The 12,944-nt window shown below is 38.3% G+C and overlaps 3 protein-coding genes across 3 annotated transcripts; all 3 read left to right on the top strand.

The window, feature by feature from the left end:
* Positions 1 to 8: 8 nt before the first annotated feature.
* On the top strand, positions 9 to 2,402 carry LOC117493444 (ATPase family AAA domain-containing protein 5-like). The gene is made up of 6 exons (XM_034144001.1): positions 9 to 73; positions 199 to 441; positions 550 to 614; positions 1,478 to 1,667; positions 2,150 to 2,277; positions 2,367 to 2,402. Exons 1-6 carry the CDS (start codon positions 19 to 21, stop codon positions 2,400 to 2,402), a joined length of 717 nt encoding a protein of 238 aa, XP_033999892.1. The 5' UTR covers positions 9 to 18.
* A 503-nt stretch (positions 2,403 to 2,905) lies between these two features.
* On the top strand, positions 2,906 to 5,362 carry LOC117493156 (ATPase family AAA domain-containing protein 5-like). The gene is made up of 3 exons (XM_034143592.1): positions 2,906 to 3,200; positions 4,170 to 4,328; positions 5,025 to 5,362. The coding sequence occupies exons 1-3, from the start codon at positions 2,920 to 2,922 to the stop codon at positions 5,101 to 5,103; spliced, it is 519 nt and encodes a 172-aa protein (XP_033999483.1). The 5' UTR covers positions 2,906 to 2,919; the 3' UTR covers positions 5,104 to 5,362.
* A 1,190-nt stretch (positions 5,363 to 6,552) lies between these two features.
* Positions 6,553 to 11,154, top strand: LOC117493160 (arf-GAP with dual PH domain-containing protein 2-like). Its single transcript, XM_034143594.1, is given in 13 exon segments — positions 6,553 to 6,849; positions 7,463 to 7,587; positions 7,697 to 7,788; positions 8,029 to 8,117; positions 8,390 to 8,502; positions 9,112 to 9,261; positions 9,355 to 9,438; positions 9,607 to 9,669; positions 10,007 to 10,062; positions 10,064 to 10,082; positions 10,184 to 10,199; positions 10,202 to 10,406; positions 10,883 to 11,154. Coding segments are annotated over 13 exon segments (1,104 nt in total). The 5' UTR covers positions 6,553 to 6,761; the 3' UTR covers positions 10,887 to 11,154.
* Positions 11,155 to 12,944: the final 1,790 nt, after the last annotated feature.

The raw sequence follows: 12,944 nt of genomic DNA, 5'->3' as shown, positions 1-12,944 counted from the left end.
TTAGCTAACTTCTTCAAAATGGGTCGACCCACCGATGTGGAGACACCCAACACCAAGAAGAATGAACAAACGGGTACATTTCACCTTCAATGTGTCAATTGTTGACTTATATGATGATTTAACCTTCATGAAAAGTTATCAGCGCTTTAATAAGATGTTTGCCATTTCTTTCTCTCTCTCTTCCATCTTTTTATATAGCTGCTTCCAAGAAAGTCATCAAAGCAAAAGAATGTGCCATCAAGCCCAAAGCCCCTGCGGTGGATTCACCAGCAGCTACCACCCCTAAAGAGAAGAACAGTGAAGAACAGAGCAAGAAGACGGCCACCTCGCTGATCCTGTTTGAAGAAGTGGATGTTATTTTCGACGATGACTCAGGGTTTCTAGCTGCCATCAAGACTTTTATGACGACTACAAAGCGGCCAGTTATCCTCACCACCAGCGGTGAGTAGAAGCAGAAAGGTCAAATGACTCGCAGTTTGCTCTGTGTTTATTTTTATTTACGCTCTGTCGGGACTTCTGAGTTCAAATCTAATCCTGCCGGTTTTGTAGATCCTGCTTTCAGCTCCATGTTCGATGGCGACTTTGAAGAGATCATTTTCAAAACACCCTCAATGGTGAGTGGATGATTTCTAAACCTTGTTTTTTTTTTTGGCTTATTGACTGAATGTGGTGATTTTCTTTATTCTACTAATTCATCCAAAAAAGAAAATATATCATTCATACACACAAAGATAAACAAAATTAGTAGAAGCGGGAGGGCTGAAGCATAGCTTATGGGAAGTAGCCCTCCCGTGAATCATCCTAATATAACATTGGCATTATTGCGTCAAAAACTTATAGAAATTAAGGAGTACAAAGAATAAAGAAACTGGGAAAAAATTTATAAATGCATATATATATATATGAATATATGGGTCATTTTCTGCACATGTCAATAGCAGTTGACTATCTTTTTTGAAAAGGAAAATACTATATATAAAAATATATATTGTACACATGTACTTGGCAAATAAATAATAATAATATATGCATATAATAATATATGAATATAAACATTGTGAACACTTATTTTCAAGTTACTTTTTTTACATTCATATGTTCACACATACACAGAATATACATAAGCACCATATGTTCAGGTGTATAAGTACACAAATGCACTCATATACACCAATACAAATATTACAAGGCAATTTCTAGGGCTGAAATAATAATTCAACCGCATAACGATGAAAAGAAATAAGAAGGAAAAAAATAATAAAAAAGTAATGTAAACAATATTAAATAAATAAACAAACTGGTAAGTTATTACTAAAAAAATTAATTGATTCTGGGAATACCCAATATTTGTTAGCTGGAGTAATCTGCAAATATATATTTTTTGATTTGATTGATGCAAATAAAGTATGAGAGGTCAGAGGTATGTAGTGTTTGTGCACCAGTCAGTTATGCATTGGTCCTTCTCTCCCTGGTGCAGTTGGATGCGAGCAGCTTCCTGCAGCTGTTGTGTCTGACGGAGGATGTGAGGACAGACGTCCCGGACATCAGCGCTCTGCTCAGACTCAACGGATGCGACATCAGGCAGAGTTTACTGCAGCTGCAGTTCTGGATGCGCAGCGCAGGAGGCCGCCACCTGACCAGGCCACTGACACACACTGGCAAAAGTGGTGAGCTCTATTTATTTCGAGTGTGTCAAAACATCATTAATCTTTCTTCTTGATCAGGAGGGAGATAGGCTTTTCCATCCCTTCTGTATAACTACCTATTCTGCACTCACCGCCTAAAATCGTTTAAATCACTCGCAAAGCAATAAACTGATTAGCTACAAACACAAAGTAAAATAGAACAGAAGAGCTTTTCTGTTGACCAAAGTCTAGACTTACAACCAAGCATTTGCTACCATGGCCTGAGTTGAAGGTCCCAATCCGCACAGCAACAGGTCTTTTATTGATTTTTAGATTTGAACTGACTTGTATTGTTTCTCCGTGACAGTTTTATATTTAGTATTTTTTTACAGCATAATTGGATTTCTATCTCTCTTGTCATTTTGTAAACCGCTGTGTAGAAAAAGTGCAATACAATAGAATTTGTTATCATTTTTATAAACGACTTTTTTTAACCTGATGTTATTTTTCCGCCTCATTCGCAGAGCTAAAGCCAGAGGCTGATGAAGAGGCGGCAGGCGTGACTCTCCCTCCCTGTGAAAGCGGCTGCACAGAGAGCATGCTGGGTCTTCTGAATGTGGAGCCTGAGCGAGACATGTGGGAGCTGCTCAGGGTAAAACATTACATTACCACAAACACTGCTTAGATGAAGAACATGTACCAAGTTGAGTCCTTGATTCACCCTGTATGTGTTGTCAACAGGTCCGGGCGAGGAGACGTTACGCTGGGAGCTTCTGACTAACTGCAAGCATCGAGGAGTGGACCTGCTCTATTCCAACATGGAGACTCTCTTACCTCTACCACACACACAGCTGACTACCTCCACATACAAACCGGAGCCATCTGTCTCTGCAGCACAAGAACATCCTGCTGATCCAAAAGAGCTGCCATCACATACCAGGTTACTACAAACCTCAGAGTCTGCAGATTGCTCCGAAGACAGCAGTCCAGTGAAGATGTCCAACAGAATGAAGAAGAACAAGAAGCGGCACTGTCTACCTGAAAGGGACGGACTGAACTCCGACTCGGAGTCAGAAGACGATTTTCTATCCCTCTGCAAGCCGCAGGGCGCTCCTCAAGCGAAGGAGGAAGTCAAGGAGACTTTGGTTTCCCAGAAGGTGAAGAGAAAGCCTCTGACTCCTGAGGAGCGGCTAAAAAGTCTCCCCGTCTCGCAGTGTCTAGACTCAATAGCTGACTTTTTCGACAACATGTCGTACATGGACTCCTTGCTTGTTGGGGTGACGAGCGCAGAAATATGTCCTCGCTGGGAGCGGTGCTGAAAGACGGGATGACCGAGGAGTCGCGGCTGGAGTCTGACAGAGAGAGCTGGATGAGAGCAGAGCGCATCATGGAGATCTCTGCCGCTGTGGAGGCTCTGAGCTTCAACAGGTGTCGGGCCGCAGCAGTGGAGACCTGGAGGAAAGCCCAGCAGCTGCAGGGGGAGCTGGGAGAGCAGGCGGCGGCAGAGCTCACCCTGCCTGTAGCTGCTCATTGTGAGGGTTACAGCTTCACCCAGGACGGCCCCTGTCAACCACAGTGAGTGATGCTTGTCATTTCACCGTTTTACATCAACTTTTTATAAACTAATGCACTGTGGCGTAGGGCTGTGCAATTAATCGTATTTTAATCTCGATTTTGGCTTGCAACGATTACGAAAACAACGTAATCGAAATAAAACGATTATTATTTTTATTAAAAAAAAAAAAAATGTAATTATTTATTTTTTTTATTTTTATTTTTTATTGGTTTTTCAGTTGAATTATACTTAAAGTTCAGGGTAATCAACTGTTAAAAACATACTATTCAATTTTTCTTTTTCAATAAATGGATGTTTTCAAAGTAAATGGATAATTGTTTAATCGCACAGCCCCACTGTGGCGTAGTCAACATGGTCAAGGTCGACATTGGTCACTGAATGAACAAATTCTAACCCCAACCAGTTAAACCTCTGAGCCCTAAAGCTAACCCTGAACCCTTTTCACAAAAATATACAACTCTTTATGGAAACAGCTAAATAACAGCTAGAAATGGGGATATCTCAAAAATGTCTTTAGTGCAGAATAATAGTTGTAATGCCATAAATCATAAAAATAATAAATACAAATGTTTCACTTTGCCTTTCCCAAATATTGAGATCTCACCATGTCTAAAGTGTATAACTATATATTTGTAAAAGCTATACTTGCATCCTCTCGTTTCCTCCCATCTTTGCTCCGGGTAATCTTATATGTTGTTACTTCTCCTGCTGAAGTGCTTGTCTCCAAAGATTAGTTCAGGGACATCTGTTGATGTTTTTAAAATGTCTTGATATGATGTGTTATTTAACTTATTTTTGTGGGGAAAAAATAAAAGATTATTTTCAAAGCTACAGAAGGGGTTGCGGGGCTCATAAGGACCAGTTAAGATAAGATATACTTAATTGTTTTGGGCTTCAACGCCACAATGTAACCATAGACTCATGCATAAGAAGTTCAAAGGCTGATAAAGTGTTTCGATGTGTTCCAGGATGGCCCAGCGGAGGAGGGAAGTGATGGACAGTCTGATGTTCAGAGGAGTTTCTGGTACTCTGGGAAACAGACCAGCCGCTGCTCTGGATTATTTACCCGCCCTCCGCACCGTCTGCAGATCAGAGCAGCTGAAGGAGCAGGGCAAGGTTAAACGAAGGTGAGCATGCAAAAACAATAATAAGCTATGTACTTGGCCAAAAGCACTAGGGTCTGGGTTTAAAGCATGGATGTATTTTAAGAACTGAATACGACGGAGGTAGGGCCTCATTCAGTCCTATGAGAACTGCTCCGGCTCATGAAGACAAAATGGCCTGACGCTGTTGAGAGCAAAACCTCACAAATTACCCATCATGCCTGGCTGTCGAGAGCACAAATACCCGTATGCGCGCTCATAGAGCATGCACAGTTGAGTTTACCATTAAGCCCCGCCTCTGATCTCCCGCTCTCGGCTCAGTAGCATGAATGGAGAGAGAAAATAAATCTAGATTCAGCTTTTAGCGTATTTTACAACTTTTAAACTTAATGATATAAATAAGGGCTATAAAAGTGTTCTAACTGGGTTGTTTATTTAGTTTAAAAAAAAAATGATATACTGATTTACAGATGTCTCTTTCCCAATGTAACTCAACGGGAGAAAGTGTTTTTGGGCCCAGTGACGTCACGGACTGACACAAGTTACTGCTGTTTAGGCCACTACGAATATTTGCCTCGGTGTCCGGCACACTTCCTGGGGGCTTGGTTTAAAGTTATGATGTAGGATTTGATTTTGACACAAAGTGCATATAACTGACGGACTACAAATACATGTGTTAAAGTGTAAACAGAAGACTAAGCAGTTTTTTCCCTCCTCTAGGTTCCTGCACTACCTGGAGGCGATCAACCTCGGTCTAGACAAGAGAACTCTGCAGCTCCTGGCTGAAGACTTCCCCTGAACCACTGAGGGGAAAGCTCCATATGAATTGGCTATTTAATTGGAACACTTTTGTTTTTTGTGTCTGCCCCTTTGTCTCTTATGATTCGGACCTGGTCAGAGGTGTGTGCGCACAATGGATGCCGGGTGAGGTTTCCACATATGTATTCCAAGATGGAAATGACTGAATCACTGAATACAGAACATGTATTCTCACCTGAAGGGCGCACAGCTAAATCACCTCAAATGTTGTCACATCTTTAGAATGCACTAAAGAGTTCTACTTTATAAATGTTTGTAATATTAAGCGGTGTGTTTTTGTACAGTTGTGTTTTATTCGTAGAAGCCTCATTTATAATTTTCTTTTGGAAATTGCTTTTGAGGCGCAAATATGTTTCATTGAAGATTTGTATTGGATTCACATGTAAAATAGAGGTTGTAAAGGATGGTATACATTGTTATTCTCCACACAAGTTCACCTACATCACCTTCACACAGTGACTTTTTTAATTTGTTATTTTTTGCTTGTTTTTTAACCTTAAATATGTACACATTCACAGTGGATTTTTGTTGTGACCAAATAAAGGTTTATAACAACTCAATAAATAGATCTCTGTATGTGCTTGAGGTGAGATGATACAGTCAACAACATGTTTCATGCACTGGTCAATTGTTAGTGTTAGAAAATGGAGAAAAGTCATTACAATTACATTATTACATTTTTGTTTTACTAACTTCGTTTATTTGCGTCTTTAAATCTTTCCTAAAATCGCCAAAAGTCAGCTTTAGACATGCATTTGCATATATAAATATAACATTTCCGAAAGCTTGCAATGCAAACATTTGTTGTCTTAATACAACTAATGAACTGCAAGACTTTCAAGAAGATGAGTATTTTTAACTTTATTTCTCCGAATTAGTTTTTTCTCATACTTTTTGAGGAAGAAATCTCCACCAAAATAGCACAAACTTTCCAGCTCCATTTCTATCTATATTCTGAAGGTTTTGTTCATACAGTACATCTTTTAAACCCTTAATTATTGAACATTTGCTTCATAAAAACATGGCTGTTGATAGTATTTTCTGATCTATGTATACAAAAAAATTCCTTCTGCAAAAAAACGTCCTAATAATTCAACAAACTACAGTAAAATGTTTAACCTATCTTCATCAAATGTTAAGATGTTTGACAAGATAACAATTTCTCATTTACATGTTGAAAATATCAGATTAAACTAAAAATAAATCAAGTTGGTAAAGTTCATGGTACTTTAGTTACACGTACAAACTTCACTCAGTCTACGGTTAAAGGTGTTACTCTATTGTCCTGCAGTGACTCCTGGGATGATTCAGTGAGACTGAACGGTGGATGGTATTTTGGAGGCAGGCTCAAATGGTTTATTACGCTAAATGCGCAAAGCCTGTAAATTCACTGCAGTGGTTTGACCGGTTTCCGCAAAGACTCGGAGAGATAATCTATTAAAGGACAACCCCCAGTGACAGAAAGGTAAACAGGTCTGCACCTGCTTCGTGTTTTAACATTCAAAACGTTTCTTATCTGTCACATGTTCCAGTTTTCAGATGCATTTTGCCGCGCGTAAAACCATGTGAGCAACATGTTTAGTTTAGAAAACGCGATTCTTTGTCGAAATTTAGTCGAGACCGTGACCTTATACCAAAATGGCAAACCATGAGCGGAACAAAAATATTTTACTGGAATTTATAAAGCTGCCGGACAACAGCCGGTGCGCGGACTGCGGGGCTCCTGGTAAGCAACATGTCACTGTTATATTAACACACATTACACACAGATTTTTTATCTATATTATAAGCTTATTTCAAATATTTAAATGTAAGATGCACAGAGCCAACACCCTTTAGATAAGAAGAAAAAAAGTAAGCTTAAATCTGATATTTCAAAGCTACAGTTGTGTTATTGTCAGGTGACTGATTTATGTAAATGCAAACAAGGCTGATTTACCAACCAGGGAAAGTGGGCAAAAGCCACTGTTGTGGTAGTTTGATTTACTCTAATGTTGTATGGGAAAATGCACACTGATGCATGATGTAAGTCCACGTGTAGCATACAAAATAAAGTGTCGTGCATAAACCACTTTCTTTTGTTCATTCAAGTACTTGATAGTAATAATATCTTCATAACATCAGAATCTTAAAAAAAATAAAACCACAATACAGCTTAACACATGTACAAGATGTAAAACATGATAAATAGATTACATCAGTTAAGAAAACAATAAGATGAAGTATTAAGAACAGATTTAAAAGACATAGGCTATTCCAGTAAAGAAAAACAGCGTAAAAGCCAGGACAATCTGGCCTTGAGTGTTTAATGTTAGTCCCACTTCTTCTGCACACCTCAGATCCAGAGTGGGCTTCCTCCACGCTGGGTGTGTTTGTGTGTCTGAACTGCTCTGGCATCCACCGCAGCCTGTCCAGCCGGGTCAAATCCATAAAGCTGGACTTCTGGGATGATAAGATGGTAGAGGTATGTCCCCCTGCCTTTCTTTTCAAATGATTGCTCCAATAAGATATTCATTCTTCAGGTGAACTGGCTCTATCCAAGTGTAACCTTCAGGTGTGTCTTTTTTATTAAGTTCATGAAGTCCAATGGCAATGCCAAAAACCAAGCTTTGTACGAGAAAGCTGTTCCACCATACTACTATCAGCCCAAGGAAAGTGACTGTGTGTAAGTAACTTTTTACAAAAACTGTCTTAGAAATGTAATATTTTATTATGTGTGCCAAGTGCTGACAATGCAATGCCATAACAATAGTGCAACTCACTGTAGAAGATGCATTTCTGCTGCTAATTCAAAGCGTAATGATTCATTTCCTTGTAGTGATACTGCAGCTTATAATAGCCACTGTTTGTAGAAGTGTGTTTTCTCTGTCTAAAAATATTTGTATGTCTGTCTCTTGAACCGCAGCGTCTTAAAAGAGCAGTGGATTCGGGCTAAATATGAAAGGATGGAATTCACAGGAGAAACCAAGTATCCACCACTATCTTACACCACAGGTGACGTTTCCACAGATTCAAACACACGCCTACTGCAGAACAAAAGCTTATCAGCCTGTTGTCGTTACACTACAATGAACAATATGGTTCCTCATGCACATGCAGAACCGTGCAAGAAAAACCTGTTCTTTGCATTACAAAACAGCCAGGAAGTGAGAGCTGGACAGAGTTTTTTTATATGTTTACCTGACCAAAACTTTAATAATTTTAAGACCCGGGTGTATTGCCTCATCTTTGACCCTGTACACTTTTTGTTTTTGTTTTATTACCAGGTTTCTATGAAGGGATGCTTTGGAAGAAAGGGAAAGGGAACACACAGTTTCTGAAGAGGAAGTTCGTACTGTCAGAGAGAGAATTTACTCTGACCTACTACAACAAGGAAAATGTGTGTTTCCTGCAGCTCTTACACATTTAATCTGCACTGTATGCCATACATAAAACCACTATTTTAATATATCTTACATGTGTAATCTAAAAGCATTTGTATTGATATAATTTCTTCCAATTTAAAGGAATAGATTGGCTCTTTTTTAAGAGGGCTTGAGTTATCTATAGGCAGTGTAATATCTACAGTAGATTGCAGTCGGCACTTTGGTGTATTCGTACTAAACCTTTAAAACAACAAGTCACTTAACAATACAAACAAACAACCTTAGTTCCTCATAACGCCCTACTTCAAAAAATCGGAACTATCCCTTTAACCCGCAGTGAAGTGCTTCAGGCTAAATGCTAACATTCTCAGGCATGGTTAGCATGCAGATTTTTAGCAGGTTAAATGTTTACTTCTCAGTTTGGTGTTCAGCATGCTATGGTTTGCTAATTTGCACTAAAACAAAGTACAGCTGCGTTATTACAGTCCAGACCAAAATGTAGGACTGGCCTGGCTACAGCATTGCCATCACTAATATCGCAATTTCTATCAAATGAGTTGCGTTTTTATTGATCAAGGTTTTCTATCCTTACTACTAACTCTGCACATCTATTTGTGATCCAGGAGTCCAAAGGCCCTAAAGCTTTAATCTCCATCAAGGACATAAATGCCACTTTCCAACCAGAGAAGATTGGTCATCCCAATGGGCTGCAGATCACCTACCAAGACGACGATCACACCAGGAACCTCTATGTCTATCACGAGAGTCCTCAGGTGGGAATGCATAATCATCTAAAGCATAAATAACAGTTGCCAGAAATGTTTGTACTGATTTTTAAAAGCTTAGTGTCTGTGCCTTTACTCCAGGAAATAGTGACATGGTACAATGCTATTCGTGCTGCTCGCTATGCATACCTGAGGACAGCGTACCCCACTGGAAGGGATGCAGAAGTAAGCATCAAACCTTCTCAAAACCATAATGACTGACAAGATGATTCACATTAACATGCATGAAAAAACACACTAAATGCAGTGGAAATCAATGGCAATAAAGACACCTTTTTGCCTCTTTTTGCTTTATGTTTTAAAGCTTAACACACCATTTTGTCTCTCTGTCAGCTGATACCAAAGATAACAAGAAACTACCTCAAAGAGGGCTACATGGAAAAGACAGGGCCATTGGTAAGTTGGTAAAGAACCAAACATTAAATATAAATATGATTTATTTGTACATATATATTGTCAGCACTTGAAAGCAGCTTTGACTTACGCATGCAATGAGAAAAGCACTCAAGGCACAGTCTTCACTAGCAGAGTTAGTTGTGTTGTTAGTGACAGTAGAAACACAATGAGAGGGTTTTTTGTTCCTCTTACATACTCACACAAATCACACAGAAAATGTAATTATCTCTTTTGTAAGAATGGATATAAGGAGCTATGGAATTGAAGCTTGGGCAGAAAATGTAACAATTTACCCAGTACATTTTCTTGTGAAGCATTACATGTTTTTTTTTAACAGCAAAATGAGCCATTCAAAAAGAGGTGGTTTGTTTTGGACTCTCAAAACAGGAAGCTTCTACTTCAAAGGCCAGCTGGTGAGGAACTCTCTTTATAACCCAATACTTTCTTTAATGATGTTTGTCAAGCACTTGAAACAACCTTTATGTGTGTCTTGTTTTCATCACTGTGAACGTAGGATGCAGAGGAGTTAGGGTGGTTTTCATCGGCACAGAGAAGAAAGGTTACGCTGTGAAGGAGTGTGTCCCAAAGCATGCTCAGGGAAACAAGTGGAAGTGGGGTGTCATGGTGGAGACGCCCAAGCGACAGTTTGTCTTCATGTGCGAGCAGGACAGGGAGCAGAAGGAGTGGCTGGACGCCCTCAAACAGGTCCTGTCCAGACCCATGTCTCCACTGCACCAGTAAGCAAGGCCAGAAAATAATAAGCTAAGAGAAGCCTTTATTGATCTTAGAGGAACATTTCAGGTTGTACAGCTCCAAAATGACAGAAATAAGTACAGTAAATGAGAAAAGAATACAGGAATACATAAAATATACAAATGGTTTAATTGAAACTTTAGCAATTAAAGGAACATTTTGAAAAACTGAGGCCTGACAAGTTAAAGTAACGAGGTCAAGTGTCAGTTGGTTAATAAAAGTAAAAATACTGGTAATATAATAAAATAATAGTAAAACAGTGTAATTACAGTGCAGTTGTGCAGTGTAGTGACGTTGCCATGCACAAATCCATGCTACTAATGTGCTTAATACAAAATAAAGAGTTACTCAGTAGTTTGGTTCCTGTTGCAGGTGGTTTTCTAGTCAACCACTGCATTAATCATTCATGTGCACTGCAGTTAGATTATGCTCTAATGTTTTGCTTTTTTTCTCATTCCAGTTGAAGCCAACCTCAAGTATAAAAGATGAACTACAGACATGTATGTGAACAGAATCTCAGGAGGAAGACTGCAGGGTTTTAAATCACTTTCAAATACTGCAGTGATCTGCTGTACCTGGGCCGTATCAGCACTGATTTATTGCTCTGTAGAACTAGTGTCACTTGTTATGACCCTGGGTCATTATTTCATTTGTGTGCGGATATTTTTCCCTCCTCCTGTGAGAGTCTGTGTGGCTGTGTGTGTGTGAGTGAGCAGGTGGTGCCCGTTAGCTGATTGGCTGCCTTCGACAGGCTGATTGGTCCACCTGAAGAGACAGGAGCATTTAAGCTGCTGCAGCCACCAGTTCCTCTGCCCTCTCTTCTCATCATCGACCTCCTCTACTCCCAACTCCGTGTCTGTTGTAGAAAACCTGATCTATTGTTCTGTGTGGTTAAATCGAATGATTACCGGTCCTTTTGTACATTTTGGTATCTTTGTAAAGATAAGCTAATTTAATCTGTCTTGAAAGACACTCTTTGCTTTGCCCAGGAGTGCGAAACCCTTTTCTTTTGTTCAAATCCTGTTTTCTCCTGTTTTCGTTAGGTTAGGTAAGAAGCCTGTATTTTATTTTACTTATTTTGTTAGGCAAGATTTATGTATGCCCAGGGTTATTTGTTTATGTGGGTCGTCTCGCCTCCTTTAAAAACAAACAGGTAATTAAAATGACCAAAGGCATTTTTCTGTCTCATTGTCCATTTCTTGGGAGTGGGAAGAGTGGGGAGAGTGCCATTTTGTGCTGCGCCTAGGTTCCCCTAGACCTGGGCGCAGCACACTTCAACTGACGCCAGATCTGATGCTTCATCTGAGACTTCAGGAAATACTGTATCATTATGTGAAAATCCACACTTATGATCAAAAACCGTTGACATGAGATGAACACATATTTATTGTATCATGCTATTTTTACCATGTGATGTTTTTATGTTTCTTATTTTCTTACAAGCATATACTGTAATATAACATTACATATTAAACACATTCAATTACCTAATTCCATGATTTGTTTTACCTTTTTTAACAAACAGCAGTTAGACATGTTTATTGAAGCATCCATGAGTTGAGCAACACTTTTTTAGTATTATATTATTATAATATATTATATTATATTATTGCAAATGGAACTTATTAAATCATGATAATGTTACTATACTTTGTCTTGAACTTTAGTGCAATGATGATTGAAACATGTTTATTATTATTGACATAAATGTTAGCTGCTCAGTGAATCTGTTTACATTTGCTATTTATTCTGATGTTTAGTAAATGTTCAGAGTTAAATTAGATTAGATGCATCCATAAACACAACACACATGTCCATTAATACCAATGTCCAATAATACACAACAAATGGAGAAAAACAAGACAATAACAAAAATTTAATCCGTTTAACCAGACATGCAAGAAGACAAGACAAGTGTGTTTATAAAATTAGCACATTACTCATTATACCAACATTAATATATATATAAAAAGGATTACCCAACTACTCCCTGATGAGAATATCCATGTTGAGTCTTTTGTAGACTTTATGAAGACAGAACATGACATAAGTAAAACATAAATAAATGCGTAAACACATGAATAAATACAGGAATACAAAAATACAAGAATAAAAAAATGTGCAAAAAAACTGAAATAAATAAATGTAATAAATACAACAAAAAATAAATAAATAAGGAAATAAATAAATCAATGTGTAAAAAAAAAAAAAAGTTGAGAATAAAACAGAACACACATTATTATATATCTTAATGTATTTCTACATTTATATTTAATTTCTGTTGTTTTGCTTGGTAGCCTTGTATTCTGTGGATACGACAACATTTATAACAAATGTACTTTCAATGCTCTGAAAGTTACAAGTGCACGTATCTTTAACAATATCTTTGAGTTGCTATAATAATATTTAATTTATCTTCAGAGCCAGTTATAAATGTTTATGAGCGTCAAAAATTGTGTTGCTATTAAAGGTTTTGCTATTACCTAAAACTCAATAACAGGATTGTAAAGTATGGGATTTGA

This window comes from Trematomus bernacchii, unplaced genomic scaffold (genome assembly GCF_902827165.1).
Source record: "Trematomus bernacchii unplaced genomic scaffold, fTreBer1.1, whole genome shotgun sequence".
Taxonomy (NCBI): Eukaryota; Metazoa; Chordata; class Actinopteri; order Perciformes; family Nototheniidae; genus Trematomus; species Trematomus bernacchii.
The sequence above is the reverse complement of the archived record's forward strand: the minus strand, read 5'-3'. Positions and strand labels throughout refer to the sequence as shown.